We start from the raw sequence: 19,671 nt of genomic DNA, 5'->3' as shown, positions 1-19,671 counted from the left end.
ACGTGTGCCCCACACGCTTCTCGCTGCGCTGCGGCTCACCTAGCAGCCTCCCCACCGTGCCACCCATGTCCTCCCCCTAGCTGCTAACCACCAGACTTTAAGACCGCGCGGAAACCGTCGAGAGAGAGAGAGGCGGCCGGGTAGCAGTTGGGCGTGGCTTCTCAGAGAGAGGCGGCCCCTGGGGGCGGGGAGACCTACGCAACCGTTGGCTCGGGCCGCCGATTGGCTGAAGTGCCTCCGCGGAGCCAGCAGGCGTCTCCGCCCGGCCCGGGCGCTCCTCCTTCTCTCCCAGCCGCTCTGTCCGCCCCCGCTCGCGAGGGAACCGCTCCGGCGCCGCCGCCCCAGCCCAGTGAGGACGACAGGAGAGAGGGAGGCAGCGGACACACTCGCTCGCTCGCTCGCTCTCACCAGCACCAGGGCTCCCAGAGCCGGCGCGGAGCCGAGGGGGAGGAGCCGCCGCGGGCACGCCCCGCCTCTGGCCCGGGAAGACGTCGCCGGCGACCTCGCCGGCCGGCCACCGCCCCCTTCGCCGGCGGAGACCCGCCCCTGGACCCGGCCCTCCCTCGGCGGCATGGAGGACCCCGGCTCCTGACGGCCGCGCTGCCGCCTTGGCCCCCGCCCCTCCCCCCGGCCCCTCCCGCCCGCCCCCGCTCGCATGTCTGCGCCGCCTTAGCTGAGGATGCTGAGGATGAAGCTGCCGCTGAAGCCGACGCACCCCGCGGAGCCGCCGCCCGAGGCGGAGGAACCCGAGGCGGACGCGCGGCCGGGCGCGAAGGCGCCACCACGCCGCCGCCGTGACTGCCGCCCGCCGCCGCCGCCGCCCGCGGGCCCGCCGCGGGGCCACCCGCTGCCGCCCCGGGGGCTCGGGCAGCCTGTTGCTGGCGGAGCGGCGGCAGGGGCGGGCATGCCGGGCGGCGGCGGGCCCGCGGCGGCGCTGCGCGAGCAGGAGCGAGTGTACGAGTGGTTCGGGCTGGTGCTGGGCTCGGCGCAGCGTCTGGAGTTCATGTGCGGGCTGCTGGACCTTTGCAACCCGTTGGAGCTGCGCTTCCTCGGCTCGTGCCTGGAGGACCTGGCGCGCAAGGACTACCACTACCTGCGAGACTCGGAGGCCAAGGCCAACGGCCTCTCGGACCCGGGACCGCTGGCCGACTTCCGAGAGCCCGCTGTACGCTCGCGCCTCATCGTCTACCTGGCGCTGCTGGGCTCGGAGAACCGTGAGGCCGCCGGCCGCCTGCACCGTCTCCTGCCCCAGGTAGATTCGGTGCTCAAGAGCTTGCGCGCGGCCCGGGGCGAGGGCTCGCGAGGCTGCGCGGAGGACGAGCCCGGCGAGCGCGGCGAGCAGCGCGAGGGCGAGGAGGACCCCGAGAAGGACGGCTCCGGCCGGGAAGGCAGCGGTGCCGAGCCTCGCGCCGGCGACGGGCTGGGCTTCAGGGCCCAGGAGGAATTGCTACTGCTCTTCACCATGGCTTCGCTGCACCCGGCGTTCTCCTTCCACCAGCGGGTCACCCTGAGGGAGCACCTGGAGAGGCTCCGTAGCGCGCTCCGCGGAGCCCCCGAGGACGCGGAGGTGGAGTCGTGCAACTTTGCTGGCCCCAGGGCCCAGGTAGGGCGCGCGAGCCACCTAGCCCCCGCGGGCCGGTCACCGCCCCGGCCCAGCTTTCGGACACCCCGTGGCCTAGCCTGACCCCGGCGCAGGTGGCTCGGAATCCCCACCGCGCGCTCCCAGCCCCAGAGTACTCATCTTCTTTTTGCTGGGCCGCTCCTCTCCCCTCACACCTCCCCCTCCTGCACACACAGGCACCCGCCATAACAGAATGCTCTAGAAGTCTCTTCCGTGCCGGAGTTGCCACGGAAAACATGGAACTCTCATCCCGGGTCCCCCTCTTGGATGAAGGGTCTCGGGATATTTTTGGCTTTGAGCATCTCTCGAGCCCTAGGTGCTGAGAAAGGCGAAGTGCCAAAGGAGCCGGCGTGTTAGCTGCGGTTTGGCCACGGGCAGCGCCTTCCCTTTCTGGCCGTCGGGCTCCGCTTGCACGCTCTAAAGCTCTGCCTTACCCCTCAGCCAGGTGGCCTAAGGTGCGCTGCCAGCCTGCTGTCGTCTTTGGTACGAAGGGACTTTTAAAATTTTTCTTCAGCATGTGCCTGAGTTAAAAGGGGTCGTAAGGGTCTTTTGGCTCCTGGTTAGAGAACTTGATTTGCAGAAGAAATCTCAAGCGGAGACCTGCGAACTGACTCAAGTAAAAGCGCGGGTTGTCTGGGTAAGAAACCTTTTCTAGGGCGGGCTGGTTATGCCTTTACCTTTGGCGTAACCTGCTTTCTAACGGGCTCGAGTCGTGCCTCCGGATATGGTTCCGGGGGTAATTTGTTGGGCCTTTACTATAGGCATAAGTATTGTCTCCTATAAAGTTATTAAACACCAAAGTGTAGTAGACGAGAGAGCAGATGAGTCACTTGTAAACATTAAAGATGAAATTTTTATGGAGCCGTGAAAGCAATTTAATAATATAGGCCCCATATAAAGTTCTTGAGCGTGACAATTTAATGGAGCAGAGAGGGGAGTAGGTTTCAGTTGGAGTAAAAATTTTGTATAATAAGTTTATTATCATGGTTCACAAGTTCTTAAAATGTATTAATTTGGATGGCGTACTTTTCAATTTAGGCAATTTCAAGGATAATATGTTGGAACAGGGGATCCCCTCCCCAACCTTGCTTGAAAGTTACTTCAACTCATATATCTGCTGTCGTCCAGTACCCTGGAACTAAAACTGGGCATTGTATTTATCTAGTGGCTGTGCGGACTCAATACCCATAGAATCAAGGAATTTGGGGCTGGAAGGGATTTAGCGATAACCTAGGATGAGCCCCTCCTTTTTAAAACGAGGCTTCTGCGTGAAGTGATTCACATTTTAGGACACATCAAATTCAGATGTAGTAACGCCTAGTACCCAGTAGTACCCATTTATCTTACAATGTTTGTTTACTACTAGTATGCAACTGTGTATTTGCTGGTAAAAACCCTTGCAATTCTTCAGCCTATAAAATATTTTCTAAAAGTCCTATATGCCACTGCCATTAAATTTTGAGATAAATCCTGAACTCAGGAGCAATACTTATTTTTTAAACATTTCTTGTTATAGAACATATTGTAAAGATAATCTTAGATTTTAAGTATAATGAAACTGCCTCACAATGTAACCGTTTATATCATTTCATTCATATCATTACTAGGGTAACTAATTTCTGATTGAACTGCTAGTCTTTTTTTCCTTTAAATTTTGCTTGTAATCCAAGTGTTGGAAGGCGACTAGACAAGGGGGAGATGCTTGCAAACCATAGTAATGAGATTTTTATCTTGACTGCAGTGTGTGGCCTTTTCTGGCTACCAGGGAGTGCTGGGAGGAGTGTACGAAGTGAGGCTGGGCATGCTGCCATTCATTTCAGCACATCGTTACTTCTCAGGCGGTGCCCTGTGCTGTGGCCATGAGTTGAAGTGGGGGAACAAATTATAGGATTTACACATACTACAGGTGACGCTGAAGGCTATCTCTAGACACTGGTTGGTGTGTTATACTTTTTTCTCCAATAGTTGTTTAGGGTTACCGGAACAAATCATTTCGTCTCATTAAATTGTTAGGACCCCGCATTTTCTGCTTGTTAGCGTAGACTCTGGGTCCTCCAGCTGTGGCATGTTCTGGCCTTGAAGACATTTTTTCCGCGGATCTTGTAGCTTCCAGGCTGTCAATCCAGAGGCTGCCGATGGGGGTGGATTGATTTCAATCCCGATTCGCTGTAGTCGCGCCCAGCTGTTCCTCGACCTTCTGTCCCCAGTGATCCCAGGGTGTGCTCACCTTGGAGTCTGCAAGGAGGCGCCGTAATCTTATGCGTTTCTCGACCATTCCTCGCACGTCAGTGCCGCAGGTCGCGCGAGGGACCCACCGTCACGACCCGCGGCTGACCAGCGGAGGGCGATTGGGGGCGGGTCCCGTGTGGCTCCTCCCCTCCCCCCTCCCGGCAAGATGGCGGCCGCGCACCGCTCACGTGACCGGCGCGCAGGCCCCTCCCCGGGGGGGCGGGCTGAGGACGGTACTCCCTCCCCCGCGTCCCTGGAACCTGCTCTGGGCTAGGCGGGTGCGCGGATTTTAGAGGAGAACCACGTGGATGGTGTACTCTGGTAGTACTAGGGGGAAATACCTGTGGCAGCCTTTTATTGTCCCGGAAGAACTTTTAGACACATTTATGTAACTTTTTAATTGCTTAGGAATCATCCTCACTACGGTCCAAGTATCATCCATATTAATGAATAAAGTAGAACTAATTTTGTAATTTTCTTTTCTAGTAGAGTAAGGGTTTACTGACCCAGAAAGTGTTCCTGACACTTTCAAGACTTGTATCCAGTACCTGATATACAGCAGCTTATTTTTTAAAAACTTTTAAAAACGTTTACAGGTAGAATATGTGCTTTAATGCGAACTTTATATTAATTGTATGCTTTCAAGTTGACCAGGCTCAGCAACTGTTTAGTGACATACCACAGTTATAATGCCAGTAGTTGAGATGATAAGTCCATAAACTTAACCACTAGAATAGACTTATCAGATCATTTTAGAAGAATGGAGGAAGAGTAAATAAGTTTCTAGAGTTTTCCTGGGTGGTCTGGTTGATTTTAGAGTAAATGTTACATGGGATTGTAGTTAAGTGTTGGCATTGCCTTTTGGAGACTTGTGTTGTTCTTCACAACTGCAGTTGACTGCCGGTCAGTCACTTGCATAAAATTCAACAAATAAGCCGGTGGGCAGTAATGAAACTACTCATTAAGAGTATACTTAGGAAGTTTGGGCGATTGCCATAGTTATGTGTTGAGAAAGTTGCAGACTACATTTATAGTGTAAGGGAAAAGACCTGGTTTTAAAAATGGTTCCGTTCATGTTAGGAACCCAAACTAATGTGTTAGCAATAGCAACAACAAAACTGCACACTTTTTTTTAAAGGTAATGATTTTCTTTTGCATTGAAAAGAGGAAAGAGGCAAGCTTGCTTTCTTCGAATGCCCAAAGACACCCTTTAACTGCTCGTGAAAATGGATATTACAACTTGTGGAGATTTAGCTCCCCGGTTACAAGCAAAGGTGAAAAAAGCATAGACTCTCATAGTAATGGTTAGTGGTTAATGTCGTTGGTATGGCAGTGTTTCTCTGGAGATTGTTTTCGGTATCCTCAAAACAGTTGCTTGGCAAATAGTACTCATGTTTGAATTAAAGATAGAAACAAACTTTTGTGATTTTGTGTGTGTGTGGGGGTGGGGGTGATGTGTAGAAAGTATGTCATACGTGGAGCAGGGCTCCCCAGCCTCTGGGCCATGGACCTGTATCTGTGTCCCGGCTGCACAGCAGGAGGTGAGCGGCAGGTGAGCCAGTGAAGCTTCATCTTTATTTGTAGCTGCTTCCCAATGCTGGCATCAGGCATTAGATTCGCATAGGAGCACCAGGTCTCTGGTGCCAAAAAGGTTGGGGACTGCCGTTCTAGAGGCTGTCAGAGGCCTTGAAACAGAGTAGAGCATATTTATTAGAGCACTAGACTTTGAGGCTTCAATTCCAGCTCTGCCACTAGCTCTCTGCTATTAACCAATTCACTTAAATCCGTGTGCCACAGTCTTATCTGTAAAACGGGAATCATAATTGCCTTTTGAGGTGGTGATTGAATTAATGAGATAAAGTGCAAAATACTTAACGTACTGTCTTGAGCACGAGTTCTCTGCTGAGAATGATAATTTCTTTTTCTTTTCCACTGAGATTCAGTCATCCAGATTGTGATATCAGGTGCTTTCAGGAATGGATTTTTTCCCACCTAATAAAAGTCCGTATGGTGTAGTATTTTCTATATTGTTCTCTATTCCCATCCCTCTAAATTGGTGTTCAGGAAGAGTGGGTAATTGAAAAGTAGTATTGGAGACACATTTATTTGGGGCAGTTATTTTTGTTAATACATTGTAAAGAAGCCCAAAGGAAGCATTTCTCTGGGTCACAAATCATTAAGGTACATATTCTCCCCATACTGGATTTGGAGATGGGAGTGGAGAAAATATATATATTTAGAATTTGGGTTACTAACTGCCAAGAAACCATAGTTTACTTAAATCTTTACCCAGTTTTCACATTTGTCTGGAAAATTATATTTTAAAGCTGTTTCATAGTTTTGTAAGTTATACAAGTTTTCATTAGTTCAATGCACAGACTGGAATCCATTGATGATTAAGGAACTTTTAAAATATATTTTTTATAGATGTTATGAAATTGGGAGTGGGGACCAGTGCTAATTTTTAAGCTTACTTAATATTTTCGTCCTTCCTGGAGAAATATGAAGCTAAATGTTTTCTCGTTTGTTTTTTAAGAGAAGCGAAAAGGCCTGCACTCCTGTCAAAGCAGATGAGCTTCACTTTACCAGCTCTGCTTCTTGTTGTGGAGGACTGCGTGTCACAGCACTTCTTTTACTCACAGAGAATGCTTTGTTACAAGAGCTTCCTTTATCCAGTCTATGTAAACAGTCCCGGGGGAGGGGGGGGAATAGGGAGGGGTGGGAAGTGCCTAATCGGTGTTTATGTTATAGGTGGCAGAGCTGTGGGGCTCTCAGGAGTCTGGTTCTGTTCTTCCTGTGCTCCAGGGAACCTTTGGCCTTTGATTCTCTTCTAAATGTCTTAGCTCTTGAGAAGTGTTCTGTGCTCATTCAAGAAGTAGTTCATTTAAGGTCAGATTAGGTTTTGAAAAGATCAGTTTGGCAAATTATTTAGTCAATACAGGTTTCATATAGCTCAGTATGAAATAGGGATATTATCACCATTTATTGCATATATAACTGCTGTGATGATGAACGCACTATAACGTATGTGAAAACGCTTGGTAAAAAAGATACGGATCAAGCTCTATCTATTGACTACCACAATTTGGTTGCAGTGGATGAACGGAAATACAGAAGTTTGAAGAGAGCCTTGAAGGTCAGGTGAGGAATAAGTTGCCAGCAGTTTGTAGTGGGAGCCATTGCAAATTTGTGTGCTTGCGCACGCCTGAACTGGACACTGTCACTTTAAACTTAGTATGTAAGAAAAGAATGCATCATTGATTAAAAAAGAAATCTTCCAGACACATCGAGTTCTCTCAGTGGTACCATTATATTTCTAGTCATTCTCTTTGATTTGCTTGATAACCTTAATCCTGACATACCCTCATATCTTGAATCTACCCCTTCCTCATCCTTTCTGACACCATTCGCATTTGAAACTTTATATCTAGACTTGTATAACAGATTCTCCTGCTTTCAGCCTTATCTGTTGGCTGCTACTGCCAGATACATCCTCCTAAAGCAGTGTTTAATCACAGCATGTTTTCTGGCAGTGACTGGTGGAGCCTGGCCACTAATAAATCTTTGGGCTCAAAATCCCTTTTTCCCATAATTTTTTCATACATCCTGCCTCTCATTCAAGGCTGTTTCATGCCATCACTTCTTGTATTGATGCTCTCTGGAATTGTCCCTATGGTGGTCTTCTCGTAAGATTCTCGCCTCCTCTGAATTCCAGTAGCATGTGTGTTCTGTTATAATTTTGATACTACTTTGATTTTTTAAAATTATTTTTAATTTATAAAATTGACCTTCCATCCTGGATTTTAAGTTCCCCAAAAGCTCAGGTATCACATTTCATTTTTTGTCTATGTCGCATATATTTTAAGTGCTCAGTCAAAATTTTCTATGCTTATTTAGGCTTTTCACATATAGCTCTGAAAAGTATAATAGGATAAATTGCTGTAAGACAAAGCGCGTCGGGAGTGATTTTTTGAGTCTTGTATTGAATTATACTTATCAGTTATAAAAAATATTTGCAGTTGTATAGGCACAAATGTTTTGGAAATAATAAAAGCAATTGTTTAGGTAAAAAGCATGGAATAGTATAGATTTGAACTGAATTTTCATTGAGTGAATGTTGAATACTTGTGCTTATTAATTACTCTTAAAATCTTTGTCTTTCGTGAGTTAAGTAAACTTTTGTGGGGAGAGCATAAATTGGTGCAAACCTATAGATGATGTTTCGATGGAATGGAAAAGGTCATAAGTTATAAACTATTTTCTTATTGTTTGGGTAGCATGTGTAGTTGTCTGGTGTTGATCTCCAATTTGTGATTTGCTTGGGGGCAGTAGGAGTCAGATGCCGAGTTGAAATAGTACCTTGCTTATGATAGGAAAGTTAAAAACTTACTTTGGTCATTGAGTGAGCAATCTATAAGAGTTGTGGAATTTTTATTTTTCTTGTCAGGAATGTCTAAATTGGGATAATAAAGAAACATAATTTTCTTGCAGTATAATTGATTTTTATTTTGGGAGTCAAATGATTGAAATTCACTAGTGGTCTTAGAAGGGACAACGTGGCCATATGTGAATTAAAATGCTGTAGCATTTTGGAGAGCACTTCCTGGAGAACGGGGTTATCATACTTAAAAGGTTGCTCAATGAGAAGGTGGTGTTAAGTGGTTTTATTATTTTGGAAAGGGTGCCTGTTCTAACAGGTGGCATTAAATACAAGTCCTAATGCAATGTTTCTCAACACTAATATTTACAAACCTATAATTCACTTACTTTCAAGGATCCTTCTCAAACCCTATAAGCTTTAGTTTCTGCAAGAACATTTCTCCACTGGGTTTGCAGGCTGTGTGTGGCTCTGGTGTAGGAGTTAGAAGTTCCTGATGCGGTGGCTGTTACCTTCTGATCCCAGGGCTCACTTCCTTCCAGGTGCCCCTTTTTGCCCCCTTGCTCTCGTCTAGGGGGCTAGGGAGGGGAGGCGCACACCCTCCATCAATCCTCTTGTACCCATGTTCTCTGGTGTGTTCTTTTCACCTCACCTGAAAACATCCTGGCAAAGTGGGGATTTAAAGATTTGGGGGCTGCTAGCCCAGGGATGTAGCAGTTCTCCTAGTTTTGAGGTAAAAGTGGAGATCTCTTCCCTTCCATGGTAGGAGAACAGACGGTTGGTGAAGGAAACACAGATGCTGGTGCCAAAGAGAGTGGACCCTGGCTGTGGTCTGGGCTGGGAAGCCTCTACCACTCCCCCTCTGCATTCTAGACCTTGGTCATTTTCTGGGCCAGTAGTTCATATTTTTCACCAGTCCTCTTCTTAACTACAGATGGCATTATTCAGGTCGAAATAGAACCACAAAGGGAGTTTTACAAGGAAAACATCGGGGCCAGTTCTTAGGTAAAAACTGCTGCCCTCACTTCTCTTTCACCCCCAAGCTGTAGACTTCGTGCGACATCAGCATGCTTTTGCCAGATCTTTTCTCATTGTGGGCCCTAAGGTTCTGTTCTCTAGAAAAGGCAATGATATCAACAATTTTAGTGTTTTAATTTGTGATAAATTCATAGAGTTCCTCAAAGTAAAGTTACAGTGATGAATTTCCCTCCCCCATCTTGTTCCACCCACCCGGTTCCAGTTCACCCTCACTCTGCACAGATGACTACTGTTCACTAATGTCATGTTAAGAACTGCTAGTGCGTGGCCTGCTCTGGTCAGTGGACTGTGATGGGGAAGAGTATACACAGATTAAGTCGTCTGCCCTTCGCCCCCACATTCAGTAGCGAGATGCTTGTAAGAGTTCTGATACATCGGTCTTGCCAAATCACATTGTCCCCATGTTTCTAGTTAAAATAGTTACATAGGAAGCTAGTCCACGCTCAACATAAATCCACATTACACCGTTTTCGAGCTGTTGATTGATTGGTCTCCCTTCTCTCTGTCAGTTTGGCTGTTCGCAGCACAGCTTTTATACGTTGACCAGCCATGCTGCTTCTCACACCTGAGCTTGCCTTCTACCAGGTGCTGTAGCATGATTTAAGGCATTATTTGGGTTGGGTTGTGCTATTTCCTTGAGACGAGATGAGACAAACGTCAGCTTTTTCTACTGCATCCTCTGAATTAAAGAGGCAGACAGTAAGTAATTCTTAAATTCTCCCCAGTTTCTCCCCTCTTCTCCACTAAATAAAATCAACATCTCAGTAATGTTTCTAATAATGAATCATTTTCTAACATTCAAGACTTTTTATGGATCTTGCTTAATAATAGCATTTGCTTCAGTTCTAACCCTGGTTATTTAAAGAGAATTTAAAATTTGTAACTGGATAAGTCGCCCCAAAATCGAGTGGCTTAAACTAACAACGATTGTTATTTCTGACAGTTCTCTGAGCCAGGAATTTTGACAGGTAACTAATGGCAAGGGTGACTTGTCTCTCCTCCAGGATGGCTGGGGACTGGAGGTCGCTGTCTCTCCCTCTCCTCTCTCTGCACAGTCTTTACCGTGGCAGCCTTCTTGCATAGTGACTCGGGACTCCAAGAGCAAGTGTTCCAAGGGGCCCAGACTGCAAGGTTTCTTGTGACCTATCCTTAGCACTCCGGAACATGCCTTCCGTCACTTGGTATTGGTCAGACAACTCTCTAAAGCCAGCCCAGGTCTGCCGTTTGGAGACTTAGACTCGCCTGTGATAGGAGAGTATCAGAGTATGCTTGGCTGTCTTTACCACAGCAACTCAATAGGGTGTTGTTGTTATAGACTCACATTAACATTCTAGGTCTCATTCGATGAGAGTAAAAACTTGGAAAGAAGTTAGTAAATTTATTAAAAAAAAAATGCTGAGAAACTTAAATTTCTGCTTTTTTTAAAAATAGAGAATGTCTTGGTATTTGTAAGTTTACAGCCTATATCAAAGGACTAGAGGAAATATGTAGAACATTGTTAGATGAGCTAAAATAAACCCCGCATATAGTTAGACCTTTAAAGTTAAAGTACAGCAAGGCAATGTGACCTTTGTTCTCGTGTTGTGTTTTCAGTGAAGAGTCTTTTTAGGACTGTCCAGCCACTTGACTGTTTCACAGACGTCCCCACACTAGAGAAATCTCACGTAATTGTAATGGATCTATATGTGTAAAGTTAAATCTGAGTAATTTCTGGAATGAGCCAGATGTCCAGCTCACCTTTGTTACATGATACATGGATTTGAGTTAACCAGGAGCTCTTAGAGGAGGCTGGCTGCCACAGGACAGAAAAAGCTGTACTCAGATACGTTATAGAAAGAAGAGCACATACTAAAGTTCTCTGTGTTCTGCCTATTTTCGCAGGCTTAGAACTTTTAAACTGCATCATCTTGACCCAAGCAGAGACAAGTTCTCCGCTTTCTGTTTGGTCTTGACACTCTCATCTAACAGGTCTTTGTAAAATGCCAATTCTGGCATGTCATCTGTATTTCATTTTCATGGAAATCTGAACTTAATAGAGAAAGTGGATATAATTCCTTTATAAGATTCCATTAAACCAGTCATTTTCAATTTTATGGCCCCCTTTCCCCTGCTCAAAATAAAAGAAAGCGTATGTAACGTGGAAAGAGGACTGGCATGTGCAAAAAGCAGAGCTACCCCTTATATGTAGGAACTGGTAAAATTCATGACTCGCACCTCTGTAGCTCCTGAGGCTTTAGATTACATTTTTATTAAATTAGATAAAATTTAAAATTAATAAAATTTTAAATTTTATAAGTAGTTTCGGAATTAACTCTTAAGTGATACGTGCTGAGACTTGGGGAGGGAGGACAGAAAACTTAATTAGTAGATATTTCATGGGTTGATGAACTTAGGTCCTTGGATAGAAACTCAAACTCCATTTTTCTCCCTAGGTAATTAAACAGGAGACTTTTTCTTGGTTGTTAAATTTTGCTCTTAAAATTTGATTTTGATTATGAAGCAAACTACTTTCTCATAGTTGCTTCAATATAATATTTGTGGAGGCAACAGGATAAAATTGCTGTTTTGAATTTTTTTTTTATTGTGGTAAAATATACATAACAAAATTTGCCATTTTAATCCTTTTTGGCTGTCCACTTCAGTGGCATTAAGCACATTCATGCTGTTGTGCAACCATCACCACCATCCGTCTCCAGAGCTTTTCTTTTATCCCAAACTGAACCTCTTTGTCCGTTAAGCAAATACTCCCCAGTTTCTTCTCTCTCTGGCCCTTGGTAACCACTATTCTACTTACTTTCTCTATGAATTTGACTCTTCGAGGTACCTCGTATCGGTGGAATCATACAATATGCGTCAATTTGTGCCTCTCTCTAGCTTATTTCACTCAGCGTAATGTTCTCAGGGTTCACCCATGTTGTAGCATATATGAGAATTTTTTTTCCTTTTTAAGGCTAATATTCAATTATTTATATACCACATTTTGTTTATTTTTCATCCATTGATGAACCTTTGGGTTGTGTGCTTTCGGCTACTGTGAGTAATGCTGCAGTGCACGTTAGAGTGCAGGTTATCTGTCCGAGTCTCAGCTCTTTTGGATGGACACCCAGAAGGGGAATTGCTAGATCATCTGGTGATTCTGTGCTTCATTTTTTGAAGAACTGCTTATACTGTCTTCCATAGCAGCCTCAGTAAGTTACAGTCCCACCAGCAATGCACAAGGGTTCCAGTTTTTCCATATCCTTGCTAATACGTTTCTGTTTTTTAGATAATAGCCATCCTAATGAGTATGCAGTAGTATCTCATGGTTTTGATTTTTTATATCCCTCATGAAAACTGTTGTGGTTTTTTTGCACATTTTGCACTTATTTATATTTGAAGGTGTGTGTTATTTTTAATTTATGAACCACATGTAAGCAGAGTAGAAAAATATTTTGTAAGAAATGGCTGACCTAGTCAACTAAACTTCTTCCAATTAACACAAGTATTTGAAAGGATTACAGTGCTTTATTTTATTTTTTTTTTAATTTTTAAAATACTTACAGCATTGTTACGCTAATGTTTTATTTGTAGTAAGTGATTATATAGTCTGGGTTAGGATATACATGATTTTGTTATTGTTAGAGGAATTCCTATATCTACCTTTTTAAAATCAGTAATATTGAAAATTGGTGAATGCCATCATGCTAAATGTTTCAGAAGTTGGATTTTGACTTAGGAGATCTGTGCTCTTCTTTTCATTAAGTGATTCTGTGTAGACAGTCTTTATTTCCTTTGTTTTCTAGAGGAAGACGAACTGCTATATAAGGCTGATACTTAGCTCCCAAGAGTAACTAATGTGATGCTTTATTCCCAGAAATGGAGCTGTCAACTGACAACTCATACTCATTGTCAGGCCAGGATGCGATTAGACAGCAGAACAAAATATTTTAAATTAGGATTCTTGGGAAGTATAGGCTCTTCTTGTTTGCTTCATTTCTTTATACAGTTTTAAAACACGAATGTATATTTATTACAGATTTATAAAATTGTAATTCATTTTTGAAACCGAGGTGATTTTGGTCTCAGAAGTGTTTTAAGATTCTGATCATGGAGGAGGGGTAAGGTGTAGTTTTGATAAAGAACTGTTAAAAGGCTGTTTTATTGTTCGGCTTCACCAGTGTGTTACAGTAACAGCATACACATGAAGATGATACACATGAAGATGCTTTAATTCTGGAGAGCCGTATATAAGATTAGCATGCTCTTTATTACTTGAAGCAGCTGTCCTACGAACTCCAGTTCACTAATGATTGACTGAGCAAACTCAGATTTATTGCACCCAGTAGATGGTTTAATTTTAGTAGTACACTCACTGTCCATGCATTCTAGAAGAGTTTAGAAGGATTCGGCATGTATTGATACCTTTTGTAAAACTTTTTCCTAACAAGGCAACTTGTTAGACTGTCACTAAAATCAAGTAATGAATTAAAATTGTGTAATAATTAATGTAAAAAATACCAATATCCTTACATATGGGGGATTAGCATAAAAGGTACCATCTCTTTTTATATGTGTTCCTTCAATTCTGGTTCCCTTTGGTATAGAATTGAAATCATTGGCAATTCTGAATAGTAATATGCAGTATGTCCCAAGAAAACTGGGATAGTGAATAATTGGTAGAATATTATTGTTAAATGGACATAAATATTGATACTTCTCCTTTTCCTTACTGTTTTGACACTTTGTGCCTTTTTGCCCTTACTGTTTAATCATCTATTTGATCTCTAAAAATTGCAATTAGAGTAGTTGCTATTAAAAATGTAAGAATCTAGAGGATGTCAGATAAAGACAAATATGATCTCACTTATGTATGGAATTTAAAGAACTAAATAAACGAGCAAACAAAACAGACTTATAGATAGAACAAACTAATGATTGGCAGATGAGAGAGAGGTTGGGGGGCTGGATGAAAAAGATGAAGGGATTAAGAGATACAAATTGGTAGCTATGAAATAGTCAAAGGAATATAAAGTATAGCAGAGGGAATATAGTCAGTGATATTGTAATAACTAAGTATTGTGCCAGGTGGGTACTAGACTTATCAGGGGGGTCACTTCGTCAGTTACATAAATGTCTAACCACTATGCTGTACACCTGAAAATAATATAAAGTAATATTGTCAACTGTAATGGGAAAAAAATATAAGACTTTAATCTGGCTTATTTTTATGGAATTTACTATTCTTAGTCTGTGATGTAGATTGACATGTGCCCCTTTCTCATCTAGAATGACTCTGCTCATGGTGATTACATGCAAAGTGCCGAGGCCAGTTTAACAGCAGAACAAGCCCCGGTATCTCATGACGGACTTACTGTGGCACCTCATAGAACACAGCGAGAAGGTATGCTGTATTCTTTGTGTGAACTTAGAGCATCTATACCTGGAAGGACTGCAGAGTGCTGATTACTTTGGTTAACTCTAATTCTTCTGTCTCCTTTTTGGAGTAGAGAAATCCTACTGGTCCTGGGTTTAGCTCAAATGCCAACTCTTCCACTTCTTCTGAGTCTGCATCTGGGCTCTTGCTCTGCAGTGCTTGCTTGCAAGGCCTGTCCTAGTGCATGCTTACTTGGCTCTGCCTTGTAGTCAGTTGTCTTAAATCTGGTTGCATATCTCTGGAGGGCAAAGACCTTAACATATTCCCAAAGTATTTAATATCTTTGTAGAACGTGCTCAGCTTCTACTGAAAAAGCGAACTTTACAAAAGGTCACTGGAAGAGAGTTAAGACATTTCTTACAAGTCTATGCTTCCTGCAGTAATGCTGTTTTCAAGAGGGCTGGGATGGGGGATTACAAAGACATTGCCATGTGAAAAAAAAAGTTGAGATACTCTCTTCTTTTAGCATTTCCCTAAACCTGTGTTTAGGGAAAAAATTGAAATGGAAAATGTAGACTGCCACCTGGGCAGCCTTGGAAGAGTGAAGCATAGACAAAAAAGCATCACATCCATTTATAACAGCTTTGAATTAACAATATGTTGTCTGTTTTTAGTCCCAATAATAATCCTTTTTGTGTAATACATTTTTTCTCACAGGGGAAAAAAGGTATGAATGTTTTCTTTTTAAATTCACATATTACCTTTTCTATTCAAGACTATGAAACTATTTGAATCATAGACTGCTTCAGCCAAGCTCACTGAACATGCGAGTACCTAAAGCAGAATTTGGTTTTACAGCAAAGGTCCTTTTTTAAAAAACAAAACAGAACAAAAAAACAAAGACTACATCAAAATGGTAACAGTTAGGGTCATACTATAGATGATTTTTCTTACAGTCTTAATTTTTAAACAAATGTTTGTAGTCTGTGCTTTTTGGTTTTAATTTACGAGGGTTGGAGGACGATCTCCCATTAGCAGCCATTCCTCACCACATACTCTTTGGTCTTACTCATTTTGAGTAAGATTCTGGTAGATCACAGATCAAATCAAGGCTGAAGACACAGCCGTAGGGGTTCCCATTCTCCTACCTGTGGCCCACTGATCTGCAGGAGTAGAGCTGCTTTTTATTTCTGAACATAGAATAGTTCAGATGGCTTTTATTTAATAGCATCACATAACGTAATAGAAAAACTTTTGAACGCAGCAGACCCCTCGTTCCCCACTTGGGCCTTTCTGATGCTGCGGCAGTTGAGGCGGAGCAGCCTTCTTACCTGGCTCCTGAGATTTTCTCTTGTCTCCATCATCAGTATTTCTCGCCCTCTAAGGGCCCAGAAGCAGGCCACCACACACTGAACGTTTGAAAGTTGGCACCAAGTACTGGTAATGGTATTGTCTTAGTGTATTACGAATGTCTTTACCAGCCAGTTTCGTCATCTTAGGTTTCCTGCTTTCTCAGTGCCCACCTTCTGTGATCTATAACAATCTTAATTCTTCCCGTATACTTTCGTTGCTTTGCATATTCTACTTCTTCTATTTTAACTTCTTTCTCTAAGGCATAGTGAAGCCTTCCGTCCTCTTCTCCATCCCCTCCCTGTCTCCTAAATTCACCTGTGACCCTAGTCTGTTGAGTCACTTTCCTAGCTTCTTCCCTGTGACCTTCATTATCTTCATTACAGCCAGCCTCATAATTGTTTAAGTATTTCTTTTGAATGCCTCCAGAGTGCTGTATTTGTAGTAATCTGAATAAAAGGTTTGAAGATTATCATCTAGAAAAAATCTTTACTGTAAGTGCCTTTTATTATCTCTCTTTTTTATCTTTGGTGCTTAGCAGAGTGCTTGAAACTACTTAGTCACTCAATGCCGAATGGAAATAGGAAGAAATTACTTCATGGATGGATGGCACATCGCAATGCTTGTGGGGTTTTTTGCTTTATTTCATGACTTAAGGGCAGTGGGAAAGATGGAGATAAGTAGCTTAATCGTGGAGCATTTGTCGCATTGGGTGACTGACGCACCTCTCTCTATAGAACAGTCAGCATGTTTTCTTTCTTTCAGCTGTACACATTGAGAAGATCACGTTGAAAGGAGTCCAAAGAAAAAGGGCTGACAGATATTGGGAGTACACCTTCAAAGTAAGCTACTCTCACCCACAAAAGATACTTCGCATACTCTGTTAAATGAGCTTTTATAAAGAACTAAAATTAATCTTTGGAAAAACTGGCGGCAGGTTTAGTAATTTACAAAAGCTGTGCATATGTACATGTTTGTCTTAATGAAGGGAGTGTACTGCTTTCAGTGTTACTACATGGTTTGCCAAGTTTAAAAATTGTACCACATTAAAATGACTGACAATTCTACTAAAAAGAAAGAAGAGCCTTAGATTTAAGGTGTGAGATACATCTTTTAAAAAGTGAAGGTAAACATTTTCACCAGCTTTTTAAAAATCAGAATCATGGGCTTTGTCTTTTCCTGGCGTTGTTTTCCCTGACGCTTTTCTCCTCTTTTCCTTTCTCCACGATGGTCTTATTCTGTGGCCATTGTTGCCTTGTCTTCTTATCTCTAATCGCTGTCCTGTCATCCTGTCTCAAATAACTCTGAGTACCCGCAGAGCCTCGTCTCCTCTTTGCCCGTTCACTGTAACATGGATTCCTTGTCCACGGCTTCCTTATTCCTCCCTGCTTGGGCTTCCGGCTCTAGCCTTTTTTTCCTAAGGTGACTGTATGTACCTTTAAGCCACGTGGAATGATGCCACGTTTCTGTGTTTCTTCACTTCAGTTCCTCTCCAGAGGTGTTGCTTGCCAAACTTTAGCTATATATATTACTCATGATATCATTTCTGATCCTCCAACAAAATCATTTTTTATTCATCTGAGGTGCACTACCATCTTATCTTTCATAGGTTCTTACATTTGGGTTAGGTGTTTTTTTCTTTACAGTAGGTTATCATCTCGTGGAGAGCAGAATTCTCCATCTTCTGTCATCCCACCATACCTGACTCACTCAGTTCAGTCATTGAATGAATTTCAGAACTCTGGCTTCCTCTTTGTGGGAGAAATAGCCTCACTTTGCATATTTTAAGTTCTTATCTCCATGTTTTTTACCATTTGGCACAAGCCATGTTTGCTTTCTTTGCTCTTCTTTTGTTGCTGGAGCTCTTAGCTTGTTCCTTCCTTAAGGTCTTTGTCCCCTTGCTCTGGAAAGATCTACCCCCAGACCATGACACAGCTGACGTCCCTTCAACTCACCGACTGGCTCAAACGCTCCCTCCTCTGAGGGCTTTTTCGGCACCCGTCTGATGTGCTTCATCCTGCTCCCACACTGTGCCCTGTTCGTTTTCTCTGGAGCACTGACCAGTGATGGGAATCCTTATATATATATCCATTTGCTTTGATCTGTCTCTTGCACTAGACTCTGACCTCAGCCAGCAGAGGCTTCGGTTGTCTTGTCCACTCTATGTCCCTTTCACTGAGAACAGTGTCCAACATACTGTTAAAGACATGTCAGTTAATATGCATATTTGCTTTGAGGGTTGCTAGGAAAAAATTTATATGTACAGCAGGTGCTCAAATAGCATCGTTTCATTCAGCATTGTTTTTGATAAATGTTAATGAGATGCCTTAGGAATTTAACCCTTGTTTACATCAGTTAGCCTGTGGTAAAATTGGTTTCATTTATATGTTATCTCCTTTAAAGTCACAGAACCTATTGCTGACATTGAGAACTGTATTTCTAAGTATCTGATTATGATACCATTAGTTGGCAAGGCTTAGATATAAGCATAGTTTAAGTATTTACTTAGCTCAAATAATTATTATAAAGTAGAAATTATTAGTGGCCCACCATAAGGTCCACCGAATTAAAGGTATCCAAGAGGTAAAGAGGCATAATAGATTTCATTTCTGGCTCTTCTGCTTACTGAGGGTCAGACCAAAGTACGTGAATTTTTTTGTTTTAGTTTCTCTATCTGAAAATGAAGATAGTCATACCTGCCCCATCCATCTTAATAGGATTTTAAAGAATTGAGATAAAGTTGATATCTCTTCATAAACCACAAAGCCCCATAAAAATACAATATGGCGTTACCATAGAAGGGTAATAAACACTAGCTATTTCTCTTAGAAATGTATATTTCATAAGTTCCAGGATATAAATTTTTCTCTTTCTTGGGGCATAGATCTGTACTGTCAGAGTCATTTAGAGTCCTGCCACTTCACAGAAAGGACTGTAAGACATTTCCCTTTCTGAAAAATTACTAAAATATAGCCAAATTTTTAAAGAGCTTTTTTAAAAAACCATGCAATTTGAAAAGTTATTTAAAATTTTTTTGAGAATATGTCAATGTGCAATTAATTTTAACAATTTTGAAGAAATTATGACAATGCCAGGTTAACTTTATATTTCTAATAGTTAATCAATTTAAATGAGGCCCTTTGTTTTACACATGGCTTTTTTCTAGCCATTTTACTCCTAAGAAATAACCATATGTGTGTTTTTTTTAAATCAGGTAAATTGGTCTGATCTTTCAGTTACAACAGTAACAAAAACTCACCAAGAACTACAAGAATTTCTACTGAAGGTAAAAGTATAGATTTTATTGTTAAACTGATTTTCGTGTAATATACAGAATCCAAAAACATTAATATCAGAAACACCAGGAAAATTAAAACATATATTATAAAGGTTTTGGAGAACTCTCCATGAATGTTAGCTGTAGAAAATACCCTGTTATTCTAAACATAAGTTTTCTTCCCTTATGTTACCAATATAGGGAAATAATGAAGGGTTTTCCCCATATTAAAAAAAAAAATGGAACCTTGTGCCTACTTCCTTGCTGAGATGTGTATTGTTGGCTGCTTGCAAGAATACTTCCTATGAAAAGAGTGCGTCTGCCAAATGAGATGAAGCGTGTTTGCATTTGCCAGTGGTTCTCAGACCTAACAGCTCTTCAGCTATCAGTGGGCTTTCCTAAATAGATGTCCATTTGTTCCTCCT

At 42.6% G+C, this 19,671-nt stretch overlaps 1 protein-coding gene across 5 annotated transcripts in view; it reads left to right on the top strand.

The window, feature by feature from the left end:
• Positions 1-204: 204 nt before the first annotated feature.
• ZCCHC2 (zinc finger CCHC-type containing 2) overlaps positions 205-19,671 on the top strand; it is a 53,126-nt gene continuing 33,659 nt past the window's right edge. The window contains exons 1-4 of one of the 5 annotated variants that reach the window (XM_039840091.1): positions 205-1,603; positions 14,532-14,646; positions 16,735-16,811; positions 19,184-19,255. In XM_039840091.1, the coding sequence (XP_039696025.1) occupies positions 680-1,603; positions 14,532-14,646; positions 16,735-16,811; positions 19,184-19,255 (1,188 nt within the window). In that variant the 5' untranslated portion in view covers positions 205-679. The remainder of the gene's footprint in view (positions 1,604-14,531; positions 14,647-16,734; positions 16,812-19,183; positions 19,256-19,671) is intronic. The other 4 variants (XM_039840127.1, XM_039840099.1, XM_039840108.1 and 1 more) reach the window with 4 other exon arrangements.

Source organism: Pteropus medius, unplaced genomic scaffold (genome assembly GCF_902729225.1).
Source record: "Pteropus medius unplaced genomic scaffold, Ma_sr-lr_union100, whole genome shotgun sequence".
NCBI classification, from domain to species: domain Eukaryota; kingdom Metazoa; phylum Chordata; class Mammalia; order Chiroptera; family Pteropodidae; genus Pteropus; species Pteropus medius.
The sequence above is the reverse complement of the archived record's forward strand: the minus strand, read 5'-3'. Positions and strand labels throughout refer to the sequence as shown.